The sequence below is a fragment of the Monodon monoceros genome, unplaced genomic scaffold (genome assembly GCF_005190385.1).
Source record: "Monodon monoceros isolate NGI ecotype Baffin Bay Population unplaced genomic scaffold, NGI_Narwhal_1 Super_Scaffold_9, whole genome shotgun sequence".
Lineage (NCBI taxonomy): Eukaryota > Metazoa > Chordata > Mammalia > Artiodactyla > Monodontidae > Monodon > Monodon monoceros.
This window is the reverse complement of record NW_021703786.1, coordinates 51,868,397-51,895,158: the sequence shown is the minus strand read 5'-3', so window position 1 is coordinate 51,895,158 and position 26,762 is coordinate 51,868,397. Positions and strand designations below refer to the sequence as shown.

General features: G+C 36.1%; 1 protein-coding gene across 1 annotated transcript in view; it reads left to right on the top strand.

The window, feature by feature from the left end:
• CPD (carboxypeptidase D) overlaps nucleotides 1-25,523 on the top strand; it is a 67,330-nt gene extending 41,807 nt beyond the window's left edge. The window contains exons 9-21 of the mRNA XM_029211382.1: nucleotides 3,784-3,886; nucleotides 4,374-4,516; nucleotides 5,644-5,813; nucleotides 7,169-7,492; nucleotides 9,511-9,706; nucleotides 11,978-12,113; nucleotides 13,039-13,170; nucleotides 13,970-14,065; nucleotides 14,170-14,234; nucleotides 18,171-18,302; nucleotides 18,849-19,034; nucleotides 19,336-19,435; nucleotides 21,079-25,523. Coding sequence (XP_029067215.1) covers nucleotides 3,784-3,886; nucleotides 4,374-4,516; nucleotides 5,644-5,813; nucleotides 7,169-7,492; nucleotides 9,511-9,706; nucleotides 11,978-12,113; nucleotides 13,039-13,170; nucleotides 13,970-14,065; nucleotides 14,170-14,234; nucleotides 18,171-18,302; nucleotides 18,849-19,034; nucleotides 19,336-19,435; nucleotides 21,079-21,305 — 2,010 coding nt within the window. The 3' untranslated portion in view covers nucleotides 21,306-25,523. The remainder of the gene's footprint in view (nucleotides 1-3,783; nucleotides 3,887-4,373; nucleotides 4,517-5,643; nucleotides 5,814-7,168; nucleotides 7,493-9,510; nucleotides 9,707-11,977; nucleotides 12,114-13,038; nucleotides 13,171-13,969; nucleotides 14,066-14,169; nucleotides 14,235-18,170; nucleotides 18,303-18,848; nucleotides 19,035-19,335; nucleotides 19,436-21,078) is intronic.
• The last annotated feature ends 1,239 nt before the right edge of the window (nucleotides 25,524-26,762 follow it).

The window sequence follows — 26,762 nt, the reverse complement described above, 5'->3', positions numbered from 1 at the left end:
CCAAAATCAAGATGTTGGCAGGGCCATGCTCCCTTGAAACCTGGAAGGGAATCCTTCCTTGCCTCTTCCTAGCTTCTGGTGTTTTTCTGGCACTTTTTGCCATTCATTGGTTTCTAGATGGATTATCCCAGTCCTCTGTCTTCACATGGCATTCTCCTTGTTGTCTGTGTCCAAATTTTCCCTTTTTATAAAGATACCAGTCATATTGGATTAAGGCACACCGTAATTACCTCATTTTAACTTGATTACCTCTGTAATTAAATACAGTCACATTATGAGGTTTTGGGGGCTAGGACTTCAACATATCTTTTGGAGAAGACATAATTCAACATGTAACAGATAATAATCAAGGAAGTAAAAAGACAACCCACAGCATAGGAGAATACCATATATCTGATAAGGATCTTATATCTAAAATATATAATGAAGTCTTACAACTAAATAAAAAGACAATCCAATTGAAAAATGGGCAAAGAATCTGAATACACATTTCTCCAAAGAAATATACAAATGACCGACAAGCTCACAAAAAGGGAAATGCAAATCAAAACAACGAGATACTACTTTTTACCCACTAGGATGACTATAGTTTAAAAAAAAAGAAAAGAACAAGGGTTGGTAAGGATGTGGAGAAATTGGAACCCTTGTGCATTGCTGGTGGGAATGTAAAATGGTACAACTGCTTTGGAAAACAATTGCGGTTCCTCAAAATGTTAAATATAGAATTATCATATGGCCTGACAATCCCACTCCTAAGTATATGTCCAAGAGAAATGAAAACATAGCCCACACAAAACTTGTACACAAATGTTCATAGCAGCATTATCCATAATAGCCAAAATGGACACAACCCACATGTCCATCAAGTGATAAGTGGATAAACAAAATGTGATATATCCATGCAATGGAATACTATTCAGTCATAAAAAAAAATAAAGTACTGATACAAACTACAACTTAGATGACCCTTGAAAACATGCTAGGTGAAAGCAGCCAGTCACAAGAGATTACATATTGTGTGATTCCATTTATATGAAATGTCCAGAATAGGCAAATCCATAGAGACAGAAAATAGACTGGTAATTGCCTTGGGCTTGGGATGTAGGGAGGGGCAGGGAAGAGGTTGGGAGGAAATGGGGAGTGCTGATAGGTACAGGTTTATTTTGGGGTCATGAAAATGTCCTAAAATTTACTGTGGCGATGGTCACACAACTGAGTGAATATACCAAGGACCATTGAGTTGTATACTTCAAATGCGTGAGTTGTGTGGGGTGTGAATTATATTTCAATAAAGCAGATTTTGAGAACCTAGAGAAGACTCAGGGGTGGGGTATCCATGCTCAGTTCATATGTAGGCTAAAAAAACGTCAAAAGTTATATGCCAAAATATTAAATGATTGGTGATCTCTAGGTTTATATTTTTTTCTTTTGCTTGCCTCAATTTTCTAATCTTTCTACAATAACTTTTATTATATTTTAAGTATAATGAAATTCAATGAATTCAATTAAGTGAAAGTGAGAAAATGGAGCTATACAGTGTGACATAAGTGAAGAGAAAATTTCAAGGAGGCATTAGTGGAAGACTGGTGATATTTGAATAAAATATAGGTTTTTTAGTTAATAGTATCATGCCAGTGTTAATTTCCTTGTTTTGATAATTGTGCTATGGTTATATAAGATGCTAACATCAGGGAAAGCTGGATCAAAGGTATATAAAACTCTCTGTACTATTTTTGCAACTTTCCTGCAACTCTAAAATTAGTTCAAAAGAAGTCAAAAGAAAAGAATAAGAAAAGTGAATAGTCTCTGCTTATCTCCACTTCATTATTGTTCTCTCATGCCTCAGTTTCTTGTCATCTGTCTTCTGCCTACATTGTTTTACCTGGAAGTGCCCCCTCAAAGGTTACCAGAAGTCTATTTTTTTTAAATGTTCTTGACCTCTGAAGTCTAACGCTCTTGTCTTCTCCCCTTGATCTCTGTTACATTATATAGCAGAGAGCTTTGCTTCCTTTTTTCTCTTTCAGTGGCTCAACCTCTCTCTTTTGCTTTTTTTCCCACCTCCATATTCTGTCCTTAGCCATTTTTACTGTCTTGGCAATTGCATCCAGTTGCTTTAGCTGTCACCACTATGTAAATGCCTCTTTAAAAAGTTGTTTCATATAATGAAAGTTATTATAAAAAGATTAGAGACTATAGCCAAGCAAAAAGAAGAGAATCATTTACTGTCTTGGTATATATTTTAGACTCTTTATATATGGACTGAGACTGGACACCCACATCCTCACCCCCTATCTTCTTTAAGTTGTCAAACTGCTTTAAAATTTTTAATTAGTTTTTTTTAAAAAGATTATCAAAGTCGAGTAGTGAGAATTAAAGAAGATGGTAACATACACATGGTAAAACCTATCTGTCACAACCTTTCAGATGCTCATTATCTCTCAGTTGGATTATTTCAGTAGTACTCTGATGAGTCTCCCTGGCTTTGGTCCATTTTTTCACATTATTATCGGAATAAACTTCCTAGAGCCATGAATATATCATATATCACCCTTCCATCGGAAATCTTCACAAGTTCCTTATTGCTCTGAGAATAAAGTCAAAATGTTAACAGCAATTGCCTAGAACTGTGGTGTCTAGAGTGGATTTTATACTAGATGATCCGTTAAGATGTAGGAAGACTATATTAGACGTTCTGTTTTTAAAATGTTTTTTTAATGCAGGTTTGTAATATACATACTATATTAATTAGTACAGTAGTACATCTATATAATTTATAATCAAATGGATAGATATTGATGGAAATGGAGATAGGGATATAGAGACATAGAAGATGTGTGCAAGTGTTTAGTGGAAAAACCAGAGAGCAAAAGAGCATGTACACAAATATTCCAGTAACCTAAAACAATAGCTTTCATTTGATAACATTGGTGGGATCATAAGCCTGTAATTGGTATGTCAAGTTTACGAAAGGGGGTTGTTTTGTATATTTTAAAGTTAAATGGTTAATTCTCAGTGATGGGAAAGTGAGAAATTACTTTTCTCTTTACACTTTTCTGTACTTTTTTTCTTTTTCTATTTACAAAAGAGAGAAATGAAGTTTTGACCACCTTTCAAAGCTTAATTTCTTCAGGAAAATTCCCCTGCCACTCTAGTCAGAAATAATCTTTCTCTTCTCTAGCTCCCAGTAGTGTTTATTTGTGCCTCTGTGGCAGTTTTTCTTACTCTCCATTGAACAAGCAATTGCACACGTGCTATGTAGACACTGCTGGATGCCGAGGACACAAAGACACAAACTATTTCAAGGAGTAGTGTATTGTCTTTAGGGGAAAAAGAGGTGCAACCAGTTTTAACAGGATAAAATAATTGTACAGAGTGCAGTCAAAGCACAGAGGGGCTACCTTAGTCCCCAAGAAGTCAGAGAAAGATGCTTACTTTCCATTGTGTGTGAATTACCTCTTTTGGACTTTAAGCTTCTTGAGATCATGAAATGAAAGTACGAATATGAACAGTGCTGTTTTTGTTTTTGAGAGGGGTTGGGTTGGATTTTTATATTACTTGTAATTAAAAGTAATAAATGAAGTCTTCACTTTTTTTTTTACACAGCATAAACTGTTTAGCTTTGATTTTAAAAAATAGGTAGAAAGTCACTGCTTCCCATGACTCCATCCACCCCCACATATACCCTATTGTTAAACACTCTTCCTATCTTTCTTTATCCTTCCCATGTTTTTTGATGCAGATACAAACAAATACAAGTAAAGATTCTTTTTTTTTTTTTTCCAGGAAAATTCCCAGATGTTTCAAGGTAGACCTTGCAAGAATATGTACCCTAATGAATATTTTCCTCATGGAATAACAAATGGAGCCAGTTGGTACAATGTCCCAGGTAAACATTTTTTATATTAAGGCCGTATAACTTGATGGATTTTCTGTCCCCCTGGATGGTACTGCTTGTTACTGATTTTTTAATTTTGAGAAAGAATCATTCTTTTAAAAATATTGTATAAATAGTTTAAAACATTCAAATTACCGTTTCAACTATTTTTAATATTTGGTGTACTTTGACCTTTGAGTAAAATAATGTACTGAAACTTCATGAAAGTGTTATATTTTACTGCTGGCTATTACAAAGAATTTTAGATGTGCTAAGAAGAAGAGTGTGAGCTACACTTGAATTCTTCCTGAACATGAAAGTACAAATGTTTTACCTGGACCACAAGCATCAGAGAGCTCTCAAATGAACGCATTATTGGTTTTCAGCCATGCTGATAAAAGATGAATTTGGCTTTTTACTAGGAATGTTGCTTACGATTTGGGATCTGAGCTAGTTAGAACTTCTTCAGAGTAACTAATTTAAAATTTTTATCCTTCAGGTGGTATGCAGGACTGGAACTATTTACAAACAAACTGCTTTGAAGTGACTATTGAACTTGGTTGTGTGAAATACCCATTTGAGAAAGATCTGCCCAAATTTTGGGAACAGAATCGAAGATCTCTAATCCAGTTTTTGAAACAGGTGACGATTCTGGAGTGACATGAAATTTCTCCCAAGAGCAAGAAGATTTTTGTGTGTACATGTGGTTTTCATGCATTGATTTTAGAATACACCTCATTTGAATTCCAGTTTGACCTATTCATGTTTTCGTATATTTATCTAGAAAATTCATGGATGTAAATGAGTTTATTTATATGTGCAGAGAAGAGTTAAAAATGATTAAACAATATAGTGATGATGTTTGGCACTTAATGGTTAGTGGTCACTTTTTACCCTTGTCTTTATAAAGGGCTACTATAGATTGGATACATGCCTAAGAATTTGTCAAGTGATAAAGATGGGCTATGGGGTAAATTTTTTTTTTTCTTTTTTTTTTTTGCCATTGGTTTACTGTGAAACGATTAATTTCCTTTTGTTTGGATGTGCATCATGGCCAATAGGTAAAGACTATAAGAAATATGCTAATAGTGGTTAAAATTATTAGGATAATCTGACTAATACTTTGTGCCAGTACTTTGCTGAGTAGAATGGCATAATGGCTGTGAGTTTGCATACTAATTTTTTAGAACATTTTATTCTGAAAATTTGTAAGCATCAGGAAAAATTATAAGACTAACAATAAATACTACTATTCCTTTACCTAGGTTTAACAATTTTTATACTTTGCTGCATTTGTATTTTATATATATATAAACACACACACACTTTTGTTGAACTATTTCAGTATAAATTGCAGGTGTTATGATATTTATCCCAAAGTATTTCGGAATACATCTTCTAAAAATAAGGTTAATTCTCCTACCTGACTTCTCCAATTGCTAGTATCTCACCTAAGAAAATTAACAGTAACTCCCTATACTACCTAATACCTAATCCATGTTCAAATTTCCTCCACTTGTCCTCAAAATGTCTTTCTGTAGCTGACAGGGAGATAAAGACAAATCTAACTTATGAAAACCTAGCCTTTCAGAAACTGAAATATTTTGTTTAATGGGCAGTTACATTTAGCTTTACTCTGAACTCCTGAATTCCTATTTGTTCTACATGTTTACGTTATTTAACAATCTGTTATTTTGGATGTGAACTTCCAAAATAATTAGATGATGATCTTTATCAGTAAAATCTGGGTGTCCTTTTGCTTTATCCAGGTTCATCAGGGTGTCAAAGGATTCGTCCTAGATGCCACAGATGGCAGAGGTATATTAAATGCCACCATTAGTGTTGCTGAAATTAATCACCCAGTAACTACTTACAAAACTGGAGATTACTGGCGTCTGTTGGTTCCAGGAACTTATAAAATCACAGCATCTGCTCGAGGGTGAGTTACTGAATGCTTTGTAATTGAGTGCTTGGAGATGAAATAAGCATAGTTCCATTCTAAAAGATTATTGCCAGAAAACCCTGTAGAGGCTAAGCAACCTTGAGTTTAACGCTGAGAAGTTTAGAGCTGGTTACACATTTGACTCTTCTCTGGTGGCACAGTGAGTACATGAACCATCAGATGTAAGAAATCTGTGAAATTATTCACTTTGAACAGTAGCCTCTTTTACCTTCCACCTCTCAGGTCACCTTCCCCTGTCCAGATGTAAAGCCATAGTGACTGATTTCCTTCACTATGGGTAACAGTTCTGGGAAGTACTTGTTAGTAGGGGAAAAAAGACTTCTGTTCTGCATACTTCTAGTCATGTTGTCCCCAAAATACCACCACTTTACATTTGTACCCTTTTAAAACTCTTTCATAGACACTTATTTTTTATTATTGTACCTTTGCCTTCTCGCATCAAGTGAGATTTTCTTACTTACTGCTAATTCTCTGAGAAAAGCCATTTTCGTATTTTTTATAGTTTTTCTCACCACAAAGATATATTTACTTGAAAAGAAAAAATTAACTTATGACCTTTTCCCTTGGAAAAAACGTAATATTCCTTATGTTCCTCCTCCTTTACAAATACCTTAGAACTGGAGCCACCTTACTTTTTAGTCGGAACATAATTTTTATCCTCTGTAGTTTTCTTTTTTATATTTGATACGTGTAGGTGTTCCCACAGAATATTTTCCCCTCCCCCTACTAGCTCTCTTAGTTCTGAAGAGTTAGTTTGAACACTCATTGAAGTAAGGGTAAATACATGGAAACATTTAAAGTTATTGTTACCTTTTTTTAAAAAATGGTTTTCAAATATCAAGTGGTCTGTAAATGAATGGGTTAGAACTTTAACGAGTAAAGAAGTCTGTTCTGGTTTTTTTCAGTTTTGGCATAGTATTGGAAAAACCAAAGCATCAAGGTATCTGAAAAATGGGGCAAGAATGATGCATTTGGCAGAGAATGTCCTAAGTTAGTACTTCTCAAACTTTTTCCACCATATTCCCTGATGACAGACAAGCGAACTCAGATTCCAGGAAATATGGGTGTATACAGTGCAAGCATGAGCTTTCTTTTGAAGTCATATATTTAATCTTAAAAACTCATTTATGTTTTATAGTCTACCCTTGTATGGTCTTCGTTAATGTTTAAAACAAATCTTAAAATTCTCACAAAGTTAACAATTTGACCCTTTAGGGAGATGCACCACATTTATCTCGAGGATTCACATATCCTCTGCACACCTCTGTTTTCCCAGGGTTTGGGTACACCAGCTGCAGAAGCGTGGCTCTGATCTGCCTCCTTTATTACAGGTATAATCCAGTTACCAAGAATGTGACCGTAAACAGTGAAGGTGCTGTTCAGGTCAACTTCACACTTGTTCGATCTTCAACAGATTCAAACAATGAATCAAAGAAAGGCAAGGGGGACAGCACCAACAATGAGGGTGCCAGCGATCCGACTACTAAAGAGTTTGAAACTTTAATTAAAGACCTTTCAGCTGAGAATGGTTTGGAAGGCTTCATGTTACGCTCCTCCTCAAATCTGGCTCTTTATCGATACCATTCATACAAGGACTTATCAGAGTTTCTGAGAGGACTTGTGATGAACTATCCACATATTACAAATCTTACCAAGTAAGTGTCACCTTCTTGCTGCCTTTTTTTCTCTTTCTTTCTCCCTTTCTCCTTCCCTCTCTCTTTCTTCCTTCCTTCCTCCCTCCCTCACTCCCTTCCTCCCTCCCTCCCTCCCTCCCTTCCTTTCTTTCTCTCTCCTTTCCTTCCTCCCTCCCTCCCTCCCTTCCTTCCTTCCTTCCTTCCTTCTTTCTTCATTTTAAAGAGGTTACATTTAGCATAAGCCACACTAAATGGTTCTTGTAATTTATTTAGAGATATTTGGGAGCTGAATGTATAGAGAGTTGGATTTCACTTATTTTGAAACAGATGTTTGCTTGGAGATATTTCTAACAATGAATCTTGGAAACTTTTATGAGAAACATTGGAGCAGAATTACTTGTTAGTTTAGCAATGTGTGGCCTGTGCCTCCAGAAAATGTAAAATCATTCTTTCTAGTGATTACTTTGATTTCAAAACCCTTTCTACTTCTCAGCAGCAGATTCACGTTCTGACTAAATATTATTTAGTTTGTTTCAGTTTGCTGGGGGCAGGGACAAATTTGGAACTATGAGCTCACTTGTCAGGGATCATGTTTAACCTTTTCTTCAAATTAGAAAATGAAGCCTGGTTGGCTGTCATTTTCTGTGCTTTAGTCTCTACTCACAGTCATGGTTCCCTGAAGCCTTAGGGACATATGTAATTGAGGGTTCTGGGAAAACATGCAGTACTGGCTTATGTAAAATTGATGGCTGAGACAACTTTTACCTTCACTTCTTAGGCTTCTCTGCTTCACTTTCACTGTCTCAAAACTATTTCCTTAATTTGTTGATTCCTATTATTTGCCTATTTTAGGGCCTTTACATTTTGCCCTGAACTTACAGTTCTCTACTACAAACCTAACGAACATTAACTAGCCTTTCACTTTTTTTCATTCATTGGTTCTTTTAATTTTACCAGTAAATTTACTTTCTCAAATACTGGTTTATAATGTCTGTAATTGCAAAGACTGATATTTACTTTGGCAATACCAATTACCTCTCTTCCGCAACTGACTCTTGAACATTTCTGCCCAGGTCAGGTTTTAATACTGTCCATGTTAGTGCCATATAGATGTTACAGACTTTCTTATTTTAAAACAAAAAATTGGACATTATTTTGCTATCCATTTACTTAGTTCATTTGTTTTTTTTTTTTAACCTTTCAATTAAACATGCACTTCTTAGTTAAATATTTCCCCAGCAAATATGCAACACCTGCCAGTGGTGGGACACAAGGCAGTTTTAGGTGGTCCTCCAACGGTTGCTAAGTATCATTAAATACCATTGTGAGAAAGTGGTACTTTGTCTATTCTGTTAATCCTCAGTTTAATGCCAATATTTTTTTTCTATCTAACTCTTGTAAATCTCCCTTTATATCAAAGAAAGCAGGCCTTTTCAATTAGTTTTGCTGTAATCTTGGTACTGCATTTAAAGTATAAAATGTCTTATTTGTGTAAATTAATTTAGATTTTAAAAGTAAGGTGCTCTGCATTTGTGTATATTTAAATATTTCCATAATAAAAATTTAAGTGAGTTAACTTAAAAGACATATGTTAACTAGAGACTTCCCTGGGACTTCACTGGAAGACTCCATGCTTCCAGTGCAGGGGCTGTGGGTTCGATCCCTGGTCAGGGGACTAGGATCCCACATGCTAGGCGGCACAGCCAAAAAAAAAAAAAAAAAGACATATATTAACTAAAGAGTAGTATAGATTATAGAAGATTGGGTAAATATTATGAAGATGATAGGAGAATGACAATTTGGAGGAATGCTGAACTAAATCATGAGCTTTCCTAAATCTGATAGTATCTCACATCTATTTGACTTTCTTTGATTAAGGGAACCTAATTTTCTTAAAGTAATCTGACATAAAGATTTACTCTTTAAAGACTTTTTAAGACTTTCCAAATTTTGTTCTCATTTGTTTTTTTAAAATCTGTAAGGCAGCATTAACATAATACTTGATTACTTGCTGACTTTTTGTTTCTGGTTTTTGAAAGTTTGGGACAGAGTGCTGAATATCGTCACATTTGGTCCCTTGAAATCTCCAATAAGCCCAATGTATCTGAGCCTGAAGAACCAAAGATTCGTTTTGTTGCTGGTATCCATGGAAATGCTCCAGTTGGAACTGAACTTCTTTTGGCTCTGGCAGAATTTCTCTGCCTAAACTACAAAAAGAACCCAGCTGTTACCCAAGTAAGAAAATAGCCTGTTTTGACATGCTTTAATAGGAAAAAGCTCAGTGATACACTGATATCAAGGCACGATTTTTTTAAAATTTAATTTCCTGTTAGATTTTATACAGAGGTACTTTTAAGGTCATTATACACTTTACTCTTTAAAAATGGACCTTGGTATATAGTCATTGTTAATAGTGTCTTTCTATTATATATCTTTGTATGTATTAAGAGCCATAGAGGAAGAAAATAATAAAGATTTGCATTCAGTCCTCTATTCCTTTATGTTACTCTTCCAATCTTTACTCACAGTGATGTATATTCTAATTAGAGGGACTTCCATTGCCAGTTATTTATAACTAGGATACTATATTGAAAAATGAGTTAGAAGAGAAATCGGGTTTTTTTTCATGTAATAAAGATGAAATTATTGGACACCTTGGATGCTAAGAGATTTTAGAAAAAGTGATATGGCAGTGCCTACTTTAGTCGCTCGTGACTATAAAATAGAACGTTGATCCAGAAGCTGGTTATGTATGATTAAGCAACCTAGTTTCTGTGTTGTCTTAGGGAAAGGAAGGAAAGAGTGTGCATCTGTCTAGAACACTCACTAATTGGCACTGTCTGTATAGAATTTAGGAAAGGGAAAAAGTACTAGTATTTGTTTAATACCTACTATGTGCTAGGTACTTTACATGCATCATAATTTAATCCTCAACCCTGCAATTATGTTAGCTTCATTTTATAGATGTGAAAACTGAGGCAGAGATATTTGATAACTTACAGGAGGTCACACAGCTACTAAGTGGTAAAGCAGGGATTTAAACCCAAGCATGTCTCACTCTAAAGCCTGTGCTGTTCTGTTTTACCCTACTGCCTCCCCTGAAAGAAATTTGGAAAGAATTGATGTCATGATTAGGATCCCATGATGTGGGATTAGGTGAGATGAACTTAAATCAGACTTGATCAAAAATTATTTTACCATTTTCAGCAAAGCAGATCCCATTGACTTCTTCATGTGAGTTGCAGGAGTATTTCAAAGATTTTTGTTGTTGTTCTTTTTTAAAAGGGAGATTACCTAGGACAGTGGTTCTCTACCCTGGCTATACATTGAAAACATCTGGGAAGCTTTTACAAATACCAATGCCTGGGCTCCATCCCCAGAAGCATCAATATTTCTTTAAAAGCTCCTTAGGTTATTCTAACATTTAGCCAGAGTTACTACCTACTGATCTTAAGGTTATAAGAGACTATATATCCCAGGTAAAACATCTACCAGGAATTTCAAAACTCCTAGTTTATGAGAATTTGCCTCACTGGTCTAATTAGGCTTAGATCACTTTAGATTGCCATTTGTTTTGAGCTAAGTGCCAGAATTGTCTGGAGAGTTCAAGAAAATATACATATACCCAGAGACATATGGTTAAGCCCAAGCATATAGGAAAAAAATCTCCCTCAGAGATTCCAGCATAAATGAATTAAAGGATTGCAAATATATTTTCAAGCTATTGACAATTTTACTAGAATAAATAAACCAGGGATCACTTATTCTGATTTATTATTAGAAATATGTAGGATGAATTATATCAGAAATTCATGCCATAAATGTAGGTATTAACACCCCTGGATATGGCTCATTTGAGGGAGAAATTATGAGTAAGACAAATATCCCACCTCATTTTTTTTTTGATATGCTGATTTCAACTCTTCTGTCTCATTGTTTCCAGACATACATTGATATTTGTCACATTATATGTTCCAGTTTTTAATCTGGAAGTACAGTATTATTATAAATACAATATTATTGTGTTTATTGTATTTGTATTATTTTTATTTATTGGTCAGTTATGATTGATCTAAGCCAGTGGTCAGCAAACTTTTTCTATAAAGGGCCATATAGTATATATTTTGGACTTTGTGGGTCAGATGTTGTGTGTTGCAGCTACTCAACTCTGCCATTGCAGAACAAAAACAGTCATATGAATGGGCAAAGCTGTGTGCCAATAAAACTTTATTTACAATAGCAAGCAGCAGGCTGGGTTTAGCCTACAGACAGTGGTTTCTGACCCTGTTGTAAGATATTGGGAGGTCTCTGGGAACAGCAGCTGTGCAATTTTTTGTTTCTTTTTTAATTTTTTTGGAGCAAGAGAGAATTTTATTTATTTTTCAGTTCTGCCTTTTAAATCTGTGTTTAAAACAAACAATAAAGACTTTCTGTTTGAAGCATGGGAGGGTACCTTTTGATTCCACATAGAGCTAATAAACTCATTGATTTCTGTTTCCGTTTTAGTTGGTCGACAGGACTAGAATTGTGATTGTCCCTTCTCTAAATCCAGATGGGCGAGAGAGAGCACAAGAGAAAGACTGTACTTCAAAGATAGGACAGACAAATGCTCGTGGCAAAGACCTGGATACAGACTTCACAAGTAAGACCAATATTTAGGTCATTAAAGTACTTTGTAGATAATTTTATTTCTCTTTGCTAGGAGATTGGTTGATCCTATTTTATAGATGAGTAAGGGGTGCTTTCTTGTCTAGGATGTACAATATAAATGAATAGAGACATCTAGAAAACTTTTCAAATTCTTCTTGTTTTTCATTTGCAAAAGTAATTCAAGTTTTTTTCTTAGAAATTCAATCAATAATATTGGGGGGGAAGTTTTCATCATAGTCATACAGAGATGTATATTCTTCCTCTCTACTCTCTTATATATGAGTGTACACACAGGTATACACACACACAGTGTATGTGTGTATTGATTTGAAGGGGCCTGTTTCTTATTTACTTAAATAGGATCATCAGCTATACATATTGTTCTGCAACATTTTTATTGGATATATCATTGACATCTATCTATTTCAATACTCATAGATCTCTAACATTCTTATTAATGGCATCTTATTATGCTATTAATATATGGTAGTACTCTAGTTTATTCAACAATTTCCCTACTGATGGACATTTAGTTTCTTTTTAAATTTTTGCTCTTGCAAACAATGCTTCAGAAAATACCCTGATTTCTGAAAATCTTATTTTCTTTCAAGGACAGGTTATTATTTTCTAAAAGAGGATATGTCCATCCCTTTTTGTTTCCAGTAAGAATTTTCTTAAACTTGGGTAGAGTCATTAACCTTTCAACATTATCCTAAAGTGTGTAAAACTCAAAATAACCTACCTCCTAGGAAGTATCTTTCTTGCGTGAGGTAGTGGCTTATGGAGTAATAAAGTATTTATCTACAGATTTTGTAAGTTAGCCTTTTGACTGTGCTCAAGTAGGGAATATTTTCTTAGCTGCTCATACTAAAATTTTAAAACTTGATATTTTATGTTTGACATTTCTATATTTTTAGATAATGCCTCCCAACCTGAAACTAAAGCCATCATTGAAAATTTGATTCAGAAACAGGACTTCAGTCTTTCTGTTGCTTTAGATGGTGGTTCAGTGCTGGTCACATACCCATATGACAAGCCAGTACAAACAGGTATGTAGAATGTCACTTTACATATATACTATTTAAGCTTAAATAGGGAATTTCAATTAGGTAACATCCCTTCTAAAAATTTTTTAAATGGTGAGCATTTGAGCACACTGCATGAATAAACAACCTAAGAAGTCTGTACATACATCAACAGTTCAGTTACTTGGAACAGGGAGGTCAGATCTAATGATGGCCTAGCTTTATTCAATGTAGCCATCTTGTCACATCTGCTCAATTTTTACTCCATAAACATTTATGGAACAATTATTATATCTCTAGACATTGGAAATACAAAAGGGAATAAGACACAATGCCCACCCCAAGAAATCCATATTATGTAACCAAACATTAACAGTACAGAATTGCCCTCTCCTGCTTTAAACCTTGACTGACTGGTTGCACCTTGTGGTGAGTTAAACAGTTGCCTGTTGAATCTCTCTGAGGCATTGTATATGGAGATAATTTGTATTGCTTGCAATGCAGCTTACAAGGAATATTGTAATTAGGCCACAGTTGCCCCCAAATGTAGTAAAACATACCAAAATAGGTTTGTATTTTAGTGTGATAACTTGTTAAACTCGCCGTTAGTGCCTTTTAATATAAGGAAGATGCTTATCTTCTTGGTCAGATTATCTTGGAGTGAACAGAACCGTGTGCTTAATTATAATAACTCCTCAATAAACTTCAGTGAGGTACAAGATTTACTAGAAGGAAAGGAATATGACTTTTGTGTCCATGAAGTTGAACTTGGAGACAAATCTTTTCAATTTCTCTGCTAACTTCTGTATTTTTCTTTTTGTAGTGGAAAACAAAGAGACTCTAAAGCATTTGGCATCTCTTTATGCAAATAATCATCCATCGATGCATATGGGTCAGCCCAGTTGCCCAAATAAATCAGGTAGGTATTTTCCCTACCCTTTGTTATTGTTGTTGCTGTTTTGGGAGAGGATGAGGACTTGCCTCATGATCTTGTTGATCCTACATCTCTCAATGCTTTTATAGATGAGAATATTCCAGGAGGAGTAATGCGTGGAGCAGAATGGCACAGTCACCTGGGCAGCATGAAGGTATGCTTTATAGAATATGGTGAGAATGGAATTATAAATACATATTGGACATTGAGTGAAAGAATAGGTGACTTTTCTGATATAGTAAAGTGAATGGCATCTGCTTTGTGGCTTCCTTGACATGATAGCCCTTAAACTAACTAACCTCTGACAGCAATTTTTTTTGCCAATTTAGCCATTTTTAATTATAATTGCAGTGATATTTTAATTATATTAACAGTGTCATGCAACTATCACCATATCTATTTTCAAAACTTTCATTACCCCAAACAGAAACTCTGTGCCCCAAAGCAATAACTCCCCATTCTCCTCTTCTCCCAGCCCCTGGTAACTTCTAATCTACTCTCTGTCTCTATGTATTTGCCTATTCTGGATATTTCATATAAGTGGAATTGCACAATATTTTTTCTTTTGTGTCCAGCTTTTTTCACTTAGCATAATGCCTTCTGGGTTCATCCATTCTGAAGCATACATCACCTACTCCATTCCTTTTTATGGCTAAATAATATTCCATTGTACGTGTAGATCACATTTTGTTTATCAGTTCATCTTTTGATGGACAGATGTTTCCACCTTTTGGCTCTTGAAAATAATGCTGCAGTGAACATTCGTGTACAAGTATCTGTTTAAGCCCCTGTTTTCAATTCTTTTGAGTATATACCTAGAAGTGGATTTGCTTGTCATATTGTAATTCTCTGTTTAACTTTTGAGGAACCACCAAACTTCCACAGCAGCTGAACCATTTTACATTCTTATCAGCAATGTATAAAGGTTCCAGTTTCTCCACATCCTCACCAACATTTATTTTCCATTTTTTAAATTATAGCCATCAGAGTAAGTGTGAAGTGGTATCTCACTTTAGTTTTGATTTGCATTTCCCTGATGACTAATGATGTTGAGCATCTTTTCATTTGCCCATTGGCCATTTGTATGTTTTCTTTGGAAAAATGTCTATTCAAATCCATTGCCCATTTTAAAGTTGGGGTTTTTGTCTTTTTGTTGTTGAGTTATAAGAATTCTTTATATATTTTGAATACTAAACCCTTACCAGATATTTGATTTGTCAATAGTTTCTCCTATTCTGTTGTCAATAGTTTCTCCTATTCTGTAAGTTGTTTTTTCACTTTCTTGATAATGTCAAGAAAACTTCTGATACACAAAAGTTTTAATTTAGATGAAGCCAAATCTGTTTTTTTCTTTCGTTGCTCATGCTTTATTGTCATATCTAAGAATTCATTGCCAAACGCTAGGTCATAAAGATTTACCCCTATGTTTTCTTCTAAGAATTTTATGGACTTAGCTCTCATATTTAGGTCATTGATATATTCAGAGTTGATTTTTGTATATGATATGAAGTAGGAGTTCAACTTCATTTGTTTGCATATGGAAGTCCAGTTGTCCCGGAACCATTTGTTGAAAAGACTATTCTTTCTTCCATTGAATAGTCTTGCCATCCTTGTCAAAGTCAATTGACCATAGATGTATGGATTTATTTCTGGATTCTCAATTCTACACTATTGGTCTATATATCTATTCTATTGTTTTTAATTTTATTTTTATTTTTATTATTTTTGGCTTCGTTGGGTCTTCCTTGCTGCCCAAGGGCTTTCTCATAAGCAGGTAGGCTTCTCATCGCGGTGGCTTCTCTTGTTGCAGAGCAGGGGCTCTAAGCATGCAGGCTTCAGTAGTTGTGACACACGGGCTTAGTTGCTCCGCGGCATGTGGGATCCTCCCGGACCAGGGCTCGAACCCGTGTCCCCTGCGTTGGCAGGCAGATGCTCAGCCACTGTGCCACCAAGGAAGCCCCTATATATTCTTATTCTAGGACCACTGTTTTGAACACTGTAGGTTTGTACTAAGTTTTGAATTGGGAACTGTGAGTTCTCCAACTTTGTTATTTTCCAAGATTGTTTTGGCTACTCAAGGGTCCTTCCAGTCTCACTTGAATTTTGGAATTGGCCTCTCTTTTTCTGCAAAAAGGCTGTTGGAATTTTGTTAGGGGTTGTGCTGAATCTATAAATCACTTTGGGTTGTTTTGACATCTGCACAGTATTGTCTTGCTATCCAAGAATACAACACCATCTTTCCATTTAATGTCTTCTTTAAGTTTCTTTCTGAGAGCATTTTCATTTGTTGTCCATCCATTTCAAATTAGTCAGGAGTTGTTAGCAGATGGGTGGTTAGCTCATCATTCCGTTCACACGTGCAACCAGAAAATTGACTTCATTCCCTTCTCTGCCTGCCTTCCCTCCTTTATTTATTAAGAACTTGCTGTGCGTGAGGCACTTTTCTATATGAAAGATAGAGAATATTCTGTGGCCCATTATACAAATAACTATGTTACAGAATTAATCTCTGTGATCTAGAAGAGATGTCAATGTGCCATGAGACATTAAAGACAGAAAAGGTTACACCTAGTCAGAGATGTAGCCTTCTTTTCATAGATGAGATGGCATTAGGGATGCAGATATGGTGAACCAAGACATCCATAAAGAGGAAGCAGTAAGGGCAGAGGTCAAGAAGCAGTCTAATATGTACACACTGCTATACCAACAAGGACCTACTGTATAGCATAGGGAACTCTGCTCAATACTCTGTAATAACCTAAATGGGAAAAGAATTTGAAAAAGAATAGATACGTGTCTACATATAACAGAATCACTCTGCTGTACACGTGAAACTAACACAGTGTTGTTAATCGGCTATACTCCAATACAAAACTAATGTTTTTTTTTAAAGAATCAGTCTACATTAGTTAGAATATGGGGTGTAATGGAGAGCAGCAGAAGACAAGAATGGAAAGAGAGTTTGAAGCTTTGAATGCTTTGTTTTAGTAAGGAATGGGAAGCCATGAAAGGTTTTGAGCAGGGATATGGTGACATGATCTGAGCTATTCTATGGAAATCTTTTAACAGTGGGTTAAGATGGTTTGGAGGAAGGAGAGACTGTGGCACAGGGAGACTGGTTTAGAATAGCCTAGACGAGAACTACTGAGGGCCTAGATTAGAGTAGTGGCAGTGGGAATGGAATCAAGGGATGAAGTTCCAGAGATGTTGTAGAAGTGGAATTCACAGGATTTGGCAAATTCTGGACGATAGCAAGAAATTGAAGTCAAAGACAAAAGATTTCATACCTGTGTGAGAAAATGAGTTACTGTCATTAACTGAATTAGGAAGAAGAATGGGTTTGGGGGGAAAAAGTGGTAAGTTAGATTTTGGAACCTGTCCACACAAGTAGTTCCTACCTAAATAATTGCTATATTGCTGTATGGTAGGTTCGAGCCTGCAGATTGAGGGTATCAGAGAGCAAATACTTGTGCTTTTACCTCTAAGAACTCAAAAACAGCAGTAAGGGGCTTCCCTGGTGGCGCAGTGGTTGAGAGTCCGCCTGCCGATGCAGGGGACACGGGTTCGTGCCCCGGTCCGGGAAGATCCCACGTGCCGCGGAGCGGCGGGGCCCGTGAGCCATGGCCGCTGAGCCTGCATATCCGGAGCCTGTGCTCCGCAACGGGAGAGACCACAGCAATGAGAGGTCCGCGTACCATAAAAAAAAAAACAAAAAAAAAAACAGCAGTAACAGCAGTGAAGTTCCAGGGTTTAGAGGGAAGCTGGCCCTCTGCATGTACCTATTCATTTATTCACCAAACCCAAATAAGAACCCCTCTACTGCCAGTCACTGTAGGAAGCACTGGAGATATAAAAATGAATTAGACATAGTCCCTGATCTTAAGAACTCTCTTAGGGGTGGCCATGTTTGTGACTGGTTATAATACCAAGTGGTTTATTTATATTTGCTGTAAAATGCTTTACAGATTCTTTGTTTACATCACCCAGCTTTTCTTTTTATTCCATTCATTCCATTTGTCATATTACATAGCCTCATCCTTACTTTTACTTATTAATTTTCCTACATTTGTTTTTGAATCTTATATTCCAGGATTATAGTGTTACCTATGGCCACTGTCCAGAAATCACAGTATACACAAGCTGCTGCTACTTTCCTAGTGCAGCACAACTCCCTTCGTTGTGGGCAGAAAATAAAAAATCTCTTCTTAGCATGTTGGTGGAGGTGAGTCTTTCCCTTTTAACTAGAAGCGAACTCCCAGAGATATGGTCAGTGAAAACCTTTATCAAAATACTTTCTTAATCTTTTACCAGAATTTTGTATTGTTTATTTTAAATGTATGTAGAAAGGAGAGTTTTGTTCATTTTTTATTGCCTAAATAGGTGCCATGAGTTCGCATACCTGATGTATATTGAGGTAATTTAACCCTGTGAGATGCTGCAGGTTCTTCCATTTGAATATCACACGGAGTTACTCGAGACAGTGTCCTGTGGTGGGAAGTAAAGCATTCAAGACGTCAGAAGACTCGGATTCAAACATTTTAGGCTTTGACTCTATCAGAGGCCTCTCTCCCCTTATTTCCATCTCTGTGCCTCTGAAGCAGTGAATGAGTAGCAAACAAGGTCAGAGTCAGTGGGGAGGGACGAATAAGCTAGACTTACAGAGGGTTTTGTTGTTTTGTTTGTTTTTGTCAGGCCTCAAGTTATGGCCTCTAGAATATCTGGCATTATGAAAACATAAATTTATATCTTAAACATTTATTTTTTTAAGGTTCACAAGGGAGTTCATGGATTTGTTAAAGATAAGACTGGAAAACCAATCTCTAAAGCAGTCATTGTGCTCAATGAAGGAATAAAAGTACACACAAAAGAGGGAGGTTATTTCCATGTACTGTTAGCCCCAGGTGTCCATAACATCAATGCCATTGCCGATGGGTATCAGCAACAACATTCCCAGGTAAGAAACTCAACTTGAGTGGTCTCATGTAAATTTTTATTATTAATAATACTTATATTTAATTTGAAACTCTTGTTAGAAAGCTTGTGGGGAATAAAGAAAAATGTGACCACCTCTTGATTATGGTATCTTGTTATCTTTCTATCCTTTAGCAACAAAAGGGAAATTTTTGTAGCATTTTGTGTACTTTAGATGACAGTGAACCATCTCCTTGGTTTGCTATAAAGGCCCTAGGAATATAGCAGGGATACAATATACCTTAGGTAAACTTTTTCCTAATTCTTGCACTTTATCTTCCTAGGTCTTTGTGCATCATGATGCAGCCAGTTCTGTGGTAATAGTCTTTGACACAGATAACCGGATATTTGGTTTGCCAAGGGAGCTTGTGGTAACTGTATCAGGTAAAAAAATTTAAATTTTCAGTAGTTGAAGTTAAAACCAATCCTGACATTTCAATTTGAGAGTGGATCACCTCCATAATCACCCGAAAATAATCACTTTTCCTCTAACGTCTCCTATCTAAACATGATTTTCCTGGAACACTATTTTCTCGTATGTTCTCACGGCTTGCCCCATCACATTTTCAGGTCTGTGCTCAAATGTCACCTCCACAGAGAGGCCTTCCCTGATCACCCTAGCTAAAATAGTACCCCTGTCACTATCTCACCTCTGCTTGTTTCTGTTAAAGCACTTATCACTCCCTGCCGTTACATTATGTATTAGTCATCTATTTGTCTGTATTCGATCTCTCCCACTAAAACATAAGCTCTGAGAGGACAGGGATTTCATCTGCCTCCCAGTGCCTAGAACCATGGGTTGGCATGTAGTGGGTCTTAATGAAGAGTTGTTGATTGAATGAATGATTTGCTTTATACTAAGATCATAAGTCCCTTGGACTTTGACTTATATTAGTTCTATTTTTTCCATGATCCTGGAAGGAGGGAATATTTGTTTTCTCCAGGCTTAATGTGTGCCATTGCTTGAATCACTGAAAGTTTAGAAAGAAAAAATGTGGTAAAATAATAAATACTCTGCTGTATTGTATCTTTTGACACAAAGAACCTTGGTTCATTTCTAAGTACAACTTGGACCTGATGCAAAATAACCAAGTTTTATTACAGGGTGTGTTGGGGAGAGATCCTTAGTTGAGAGAGAGTGGTATATTGGAAACATGGTCAAATCATAGAGCCTGTTGTGGGGTGTTTATGGTAGAGTTCTTAACTTGAATCGGATAAAGCATAAATCACTAAGTGCTTAGAAACATAGGAGCTGGGATTCAGTTTAAATCTGGCTCTGCCACCCATTTGCTGTTGTGAACTTAATTTTTTTTTAAATATTTGGCTGCGCCGGGTCTTAGCTGCGGCACCCAGAGTCTTCGTTATCGCGTGCGGGATCTTTAGTTGCGGCATGTGGGATCTTTAGTTGTGGCATGCATTCAGGATCTAGTTCCCTGACCAGGGATCGAACCTGGGCCCCCTGCACTGGGAGCCTGGAGTCTTAACTACTGGACCACCAGGGAAGTCCCATGAACTTAATTTTTATTATGATTTTATTGGTATTATCTTCTGTTACTTAGACTGTTACTCTGATAACCTTATGTAAAAATATTTTAAATAAATGAGGGATTTGGGATGAGATGAAAATTTACCAGAAAGGAAAAGTGGAAGGCATTGATTGATGAAAAGCAGGTTACACAACAGTAGACGCAGTTTGATTTCATTGTGGTAAAAGAAAAAATATATGTGTACATACACACACGTGAAGAAAAATCCAGAAAAAATATGCCCTAGGGTTGTTAAAAATGACCTCGGGGTAATGGAGATGTGAAGTGGAGTTTGGGGTATGGGTTTTTAGTATTTTGCTTGTCTGTACTTTCCTAATTTTGCACATGATACATGTACTACTTCTGTAATTAAAAACGTTATTTTTAAGTGAATGAAAATAAAATAAATGAAGGGCATAATGTAAAAAGTGCTATTGTAAGCAGCTGCTTATTTGTATTCTTCAACTAGAACACCACTCACGTGATGGTTTCGGTTGACAGGTGCCACCATGTCGGCATTGATCCTAACAGCCTGCATTATTTGGTGCATCTGCTCAATCAAGTCTAACAGACACAAGGATGGCTTTCATCGGCTCAGGCAGCATCATGATGAATATGAAGATGAAATTCGCATGATGTCAACCGGCTCCAAGAAGTCTCTCTTAAGCCACGAGTTCCAGGATGAAACAGACACTGAAGAGGAAACATTATATTCCAGCAAACATTGAAACACACACCTTGCATCTCTCCCAGCATAAGTACCAAGCAAAGTTACAGTTCCTTTTGGGAGACACTGCATTAAGAAGAGAGACTATTTTGCTTCTTCAAAGAGCTTTGGGAAGTTAACTTGCTAAATCTGTATTCTCTGTGAATTTGGCTGGCAGTTTTGAACTTCCCCTCCTTAAAGTACTCTTACCTTAAAAAGAAAAAAAATCTGCTTTCTATTTATGCAGAGATGGGACAGCCACTTTGTTTTTCTTCTTAATTTAAGATGAGCTGTTTGGAGCTTATGCTATAACTGAAGAAAGCCAACTAGTGGATGTTGTATTTTGCACACCAGGTGTTTACTAGTGGCTTTAGCTTTTTCTCTTTATTTTAAATGGCCAAAAGAATCCAGAAACATTAAGGCAGGGACAGCAGTCAGAATCTGACATAAAGCTTTAAAAACTTGAGGTTTTTTCAACCTATTGAGGAGTACTTTTCTCTAGTTATTAAATAGCTGGAGTTTCTCTTATTATTCAGGTTTAATGGAGGCTGAATTGATTTTGAAACTTATGTAACATTAGGAAATGATTAAACGGGCTTCCGTATTTGGCTTTCTACCTGTTCCAAGGCTAGATCAGAACCGGTGGGCTGTGCTCTAAGCAGGATTTCACTACCTCTTGTGTAAGGTTTAGCAAAGCTGTAAACATCCCCATTTTAAGGGAGAACTTGTTGATTGTTGTAAAAGATCTCAGTGTCCATTTGCGTAGAGCTGAGAGGGAGATCTAGCAAAAGCTAAAACTCGTGTTGCCTATCTTTTAACTTGGTAAAAACCCACAGGTGCTGTTGCTTTTATCTGTGAAGCACTAGTTTATTCTAGGAATGCCTAATTCTTTACTATTTCCTAAATTTGAACCTTTTTCTATGTTGTACACTTAGGGTTTTCAGATGACCTGGCAATCGACAAGATCTGAATTCTACTGAAAATACCTGGAAGCGTGGAAGAGACCTACTTGCACATTCTTAACCTACATTTGAACGCAGAATATCTACACTCCTTGTTAGCCCAAGCCAGCGCCCTATCATAGCATCCTGTTATTGAAATAGCTTGGCCAACCTTATTCGTAAAGGCCTCTGCGTGTGATTGGGTTCTTTGTCCTAATGTTTCATTTGACGGTCTCTTCTTGATCAACCAATTTTGTTAAAAGTTCAGTTGAAAGCACTTAAATATGGCTCCCTCCATTAAAAAAAAAAAAGTAACACTGTAGTGAGAAAGTGTTATCTTCAGTGCCAGTGGGGTTACTGCAAAGGCCTAAAAGATTTGCGTTTTATTGTGTCTGTCATATCATGCTATTCAGTGGAAATGATGCTTTTTGTAAGTATGAGTCTTACCAATGATCTAATGGTTTAATACCTTTGAATGTTTTAATGGCCAAGTTGCTGCTGAACTTGTACTAAATCAGGGGATCAAAAAACTTGCTTTCATCTTTTCAAGTTGTATTCTATATCCATTAATGTATCTATCATCCCAAAGCCTTCATGTGGAGGTGGTTTACCACCCATCTAGGTCATTCAACCAAGTATTGTGAGAAATGTACCCAAAGTGGCTTCATAAACAGAGATTTGGTTTAGCAGGAATAATGAAGTCATGACGTTTATTAATGAGTATCTGTGATCTAATTTGGGTGGTTCCGGGTTAAGCCATTCTGGTATTAATCCTGTTATTAACAACTCGAAATTTTGAGCCCTTGCCACCCCACTCTTAGCCCACCACGTACACAGAACAGAGTTTGTGGGGTGCTAATACTTAATGAAATATACATGATTTAATTTCTTCTAATAATGCTCTACATTTTCCTTAAGGGGATGATGTGGTGGTATCGCTTTTTGCAGCTTTATTTTTGAGTGCAAAGTCAGAAAACCAACAAAGGGCCTATGAGTGGCTGGCTCTGCTTGGGACATTGCAGGTAGAAATGAAACAAAGTTGACATGACAACCTTTACTTTATTAGCATTGGTCTTCACTAAATTCATCATTCATCATTCATTGGCCTTTTAAATTCATCTCTGTCTTAAATTAAACATGTCTTTCACTGTACATCACAGTGGCTGGAGTCCATGCCTTTTAAGCATGTGTAAACTATTTTTAGAGATGAACATACAAATAGTTCTTTTAATAATTTTTCCTGAAAGGAAAACCAAATTCTGCTATGAATCTTGAATCTCTAATGAATTTCTAAATAATGCATTGCTCTGGAAAACAAGGCCTTCTCAGCCTGTGTTACCTGTTAACGTGAATGTACAGGGTAATGACTACTAAGACTGTGTTCTCTGCCCTGCTTTGTCTTTTATTTGTGGATCTAATCTAATATGAGACCACATCAACTGCTTAAGGCGTTGAAGCCATATGGCATGGGGAATGCATTTCTTCAGTATTTCTCCTAGAGACTTTCCATTTCCTTGGAGTCATGGAGGCAAGTAAGTATCACAGTATTAAGAAATTTGCCCAAGCCTGAGTTGTGCCTTTCTTTACTCACAAGGCTTTTGTTTTTTTTTGTCCGGGTGATCAGTTTCTAAGCCTTCTTCCCTCCCAGCTCCTTAATAAAAGCAAAGTGATTGAGTAGGTAATGTTCAAAGTGTCTGCCTGTGTAAATGCACTTGTACTGATTATGCAGTTCAATAAGATGAACTCAAGTTAATTTCAGGAGGAAAGACCCTTTAGTTTTGATGTATTTTGCTGAACATTTGAGTAGTAGTTGGGATCCCATCCAGTTGAGGAATGCTTGCAATTCTCTTTGGAGGGAATGTGCTTCGGGACTTTGTCATCCTCCAGAAAGGAAACGTAATGTATATTTGGCCCAGTGTGATTGATTGGTTAATCTTTGGTAACTTTCACCTGAATGGGATTTGCTGAATTAATGAATATTGAACTTAAAACTAATTATGAGTTGACAAATAAATAAAAGGTAGTGCTTATGCCTGAGCTTATTGTGTTTCTGAGCTAACACCAGGTTACTCAGTAACCAGGACCTGTTCTTCTATTTCCATTTATTCTCAGCAGTAAATCATTTTATTTTCTTGTGGCCTGAAGTGCACTTGTGCCAGGTTTTGTCCTTGCTGTATTAAAAGCTTCTTGGCTATGAATGCTGTAATAGTGCCCTATGTCATGGTTCTCTGGTGAAATTGTTTTTAACAGTAGCAACTTTAATGTTACTACAAAAAAGTCCACTATGGTTGATGTTCAGTGATCTTCTATATAGCAAATTTTTGATAAGTATTTGGTTTCTGATTTGCTTTAATTAAAGCAGATTTTGGGGGGGTGATTAGAGCCCTTGATTAATGTCAGCTGAACTTGGATTTCCAGTTCACGAAGAAATGTTTCCCAACATCCAATCCTCCTATTTTTAGCAATAATTCATTAATATTCCACTTGACTTTCAGAATATTATCCTAGTTGATTTTCATTTGGCAGAATCTATTGCGAAATTTGAAAATAGGCTACCATTTTGAGGCATTTGGATATAAATTATATAAATATGTATGATTATGGCTTTTACAAATGGCATAACATGAGTATACTAGCTACCTTTTATGCTGGCCATGCTGCAGACTTTCTGGAGGTATGCCATAATGGTATTTTTTTACACACAGATTATAAATCAACTTTTCACCTCCCCATTTTTTCAGAGTGACATTCCCCAGCTCCAGAACAATCTATAGCTATTTATATGAGGTGCCCAGAACTCATTCATCTCAAGTGCTTGAGTCTTTGGTTCATTTTCATGCACTGTGCCTTCAAAATGAAATTTTTAAAAGGGACTTTAAACAAAGTTGAATAATAGTTTTAAAAAGTCAATCTGTGTAATTTATGTGAAATCTAAATGTAATGAGGGCCTTTCTGTTTTTTATATGTAAACAGATCTACTAATCCTGTATAAAAGTTATTTTATGATGTTTGTCTTTCTTTGTGTTTTGTCTCATAATCTTTTTTCAAAAGCAATAGACCAGAAAAAGTTACTGTTCCAATTCGAAAGTTATGGATTTAGTTTTTCTACCTATATGAGGGGAAAAATAGTCCCGGGCAAGGAATACAGGTTGTTAGCTGCAGAGTGTTTCTGTCTTCATGAACTGACTTAAAATAAAACTATGTTTCTGGAATAATTACATAGTAGCCACAGCTCAGCTAGATTGATATGTGTCCATTCATTCCACAATGAACATAATAAAAGTGGCCATTGAAAGGTTTATGTACCCATTTCAAGGTTGTTTGTTTAAAATTTGGTTCTTTTTACAGATGAGCCGAGTTAGAGTAATGTGTCCTGGCACTTTTAGGCACAGTGGCAATGAATTTAATATCCCCTTTTCATTTAGCAATAACTTGTTGATACTGCTGCTCTAATAGGAATTGGGAAAACAAAGTTATATAAAAAACATGGGCTCTGCTGACAAGGAATTCATACTCCAGACCAGAAAAATAGAAATGGAAATAAGCTGTACTTCTATAGTGACTGGTTCCTCTGAAAAGAAAGTCTGCTATAGAGGAAGTACAGCATAGAGATCTGAGCATGGACTTTGGAGTTGAACCAGTCTCAGACTGACTCTTGGCTCTGCTCTTGCTTCCTGTGTGACTTAGTTTTGTATAAGCTTCTTAACATTCTCTGAGTCTTAGTTTCTCTACTGGTTAAGGAATAATACCTGAAAGGATTGTAGCAGGAATTAAGTGAAATAATGTTAGCAAAGGGCCCAACATAATATTTGACTCAGAATTGAATTACCATGGTAACCAGCATCATTTGCTGTTTTCTGATCCCTGTGAAAGAAAGTTATTTTATCAAATATATGAACAAAGATCTGTTTACAGGTGGCCTTTTAAATGTAGAAGAAATCCCTAGACATGAATACTAAAAATGAAATAAAAGTTTCCATTATGTGGTTCTGTAAATTATCTATAGCATGGCAGTAAAGTTTTAAATTGTGCCAAATGCTTCATATTTGTTTTTAAATAAAATTAGATTATATTTATGCTTATTCAGTGAAAACAGCCTTACTTAAGTGCTGCGAGAAACATGAACCATAAAGATGGCTCTTTTTTCCCCAACGTTTGAAATATTTTCCTGAATTTTTGTCTGGAGTTTTCTCATAACTCAATCAAGAAACTTTTGTTTTGTGTCATAAATAGTAACCTACCGATTATGTTCAGTTTTTCAGATTTCTAGAAGCTGATTGTTCTCAGCAAAGTAAACATGAATGCTCAATGCTAATGCACTACTCAGTTATGAATAAATGCTATCACGTAGGTCTTCACCTCTCACCCTCACTTGCAGTTAGAATGCCAACTGATGCTATGCTGTTCACAAGCCTCAGATAAATACACCATTAACTCCCAATTCAAAACCAATGAAATCGGCCTATAAAGCCAAATTTTAACTTTAGTATCACAATTTCCACCTACATTAATCAGTAGAATGTTAAAAGCAAGCATGT